Source organism: Grammomys surdaster, unplaced genomic scaffold (assembly GCF_004785775.1).
Source record: "Grammomys surdaster isolate TR1022 unplaced genomic scaffold, NIH_TR_1.0 274910, whole genome shotgun sequence".
Lineage (NCBI taxonomy): Eukaryota > Metazoa > Chordata > Mammalia > Rodentia > Muridae > Grammomys > Grammomys surdaster.
Genome location: NW_021625279.1, coordinates 8,121 through 9,885, shown reverse-complemented (window position 1 = coordinate 9,885; position 1,765 = coordinate 8,121). Strand labels below are relative to the sequence as shown.

The following is a 1,765-nucleotide window of genomic DNA, read 5'->3' as shown; positions in this document are numbered from 1 at the left end:
GACCGCCGCCTGCACACCCCGATGTACTTCTTCCTGCGCCACTTCTCCCTGCTGGAGGTGGGTTTCACATCCACCGTGTCCCCACAGATGCTGGCACACCTGCTGGCGGCGCGCGGGACCATCTCCCGCCGCCGCTGCTTCGCCCAGATGATACTCTACTTCACCCTGGGCGCCGTGGAGACCCTGCTGCTGGCCGTGATGTCCACTGACCGCTTCCTGGCCATCTGCTGGCCACTGCGCTACCCAGCACTCATGACTCCCCGCGTGTGCTCTGTCCTGGTACTGGCCTGCTGGGCAGCCAGCCTCCTGGCCCTGCCTGGGCTCTTTGCCTGGATGCTGTCTCTCCCTTTCTGTGGTCCGCGTGTCCTCAACCACTTTTTCTGCGACAGCTCCCCTTTGTTGGAGCTGGTGTGCGCAGACACCAGGCTTCTGCAGCTGGTGGCCTTCCTGGTGGCCGTCTGCACCCTGCTCATTGCCACACTGATCACAGCCTTATCCTATGGCTGCATCATCAGCACCGTCCTTTGCCTGCCTACAACTGGGGGTCGTAGCAAGGCCTTCTCTACCTGTTCTTCCCACATCCTAGTAGTATCTCTCACCTATGGAAGCTGCATCATCATGTACCTCAACCCCACGCAGACAGGGAGGCTGGACCTCAACAAAGGAATAGCTTTCTTCAACACCACAGTGTCACCCCTGCTGAACCCCTTCATCTACTGCCTCAGGAACCAGCTGATCCACAGCGTGTGCAGGGATTTGCTGCTCAGGGGAAGGGAGCTTTCCTCCAAGATATTCAGAGCATAAGACTGCAAAGGTTTGCTATTCGTTTATTTTTTATTTTGACTGCTAGTGACTTGTTTGCAGTGCTAAAGACTGTTCCTGGAGCCACTCAAAGGCTAGAGATATGCTACCACTGAAATACGTTGCCACTCATGCACCCCTCACACGCATCCACACCCACACTTTTGTTTCCGAGAAGTGCTTTCTGTTGATTAGGCTGGCTTGAGAATCTGTAAGTACCTGAGGATAACCTCTATGTTATTATCCTCCTGTTTCAGTCTCTTGGTGGCTGGGATTTTGGGAATGCACTGTGAAACCTGGGCCTGTTTTTTAAATTTTATTTATTTATTTTTTTTGTTTGAGTAATGAAGGCTAACCTTCGACTTATTATGGAACCAAAAATGCCCTTGAATTTCTTCTTATCGTCATCGTCGTTGTCGTCCTTGTCATTGTGCTCCTCTTCCTCCTCTCTATGTAGCCCTGGCTGTCATGGCACTCACTAGACCAGCCTGGCCAAGAACTCATGGTGATCTGCCTGCCTCTGCTTCTGGATGCTAGGATTAAAGACATGCATCACTATGCCTGGCTCCAAACTCTTAGTTTATTTTTAAAAAATTTGAACTGGAGAGAGAGAGATGGCTCAGTCTTTAAGTAGCTGTGGTTCTTGCAAAGAACCTTTATTCAGTTTCCAACACCCACATGGTTGATTGTCTTTGACTTCAGTTTCTGAGTCTCTGTCACCCTCTGCTGGCTTCCTCAAGACCAGGCATGAATCCAGTGTCCATGCATATATGCGGGTAAGACACATGTTCACAGAAAATAAAAATAAGTACTATTTTTTAAAAATGTTTGTGAATGGCCGGGTGGTAGTGGCGCACACCTTTAATCCCAGCACTTGGGAGGCAGAGGCAGGCGGATTTCTGAGTTCGAGGCCAGCCTGGTCTACAGAGTGAGTTCCAGGACAGCCAGGGCTACACAGAGAAAC

General features: G+C 51.0%; 1 protein-coding gene across 1 annotated transcript; it reads left to right on the top strand.

Annotated features, from left to right (window-relative positions):
• Positions 1–3: 3 nt before the first annotated feature.
• On the top strand, positions 4–804 carry LOC114616096 (olfactory receptor 49-like; the record flags this gene model as incomplete). Its single annotated transcript, XM_028761624.1, has 1 exon — positions 4–804. A coding segment is annotated over one exon (801 nt), but the record flags the coding sequence as incomplete, so codon positions are not given.
• Between the last annotated feature and the right edge of the window lie 961 nt (positions 805–1,765).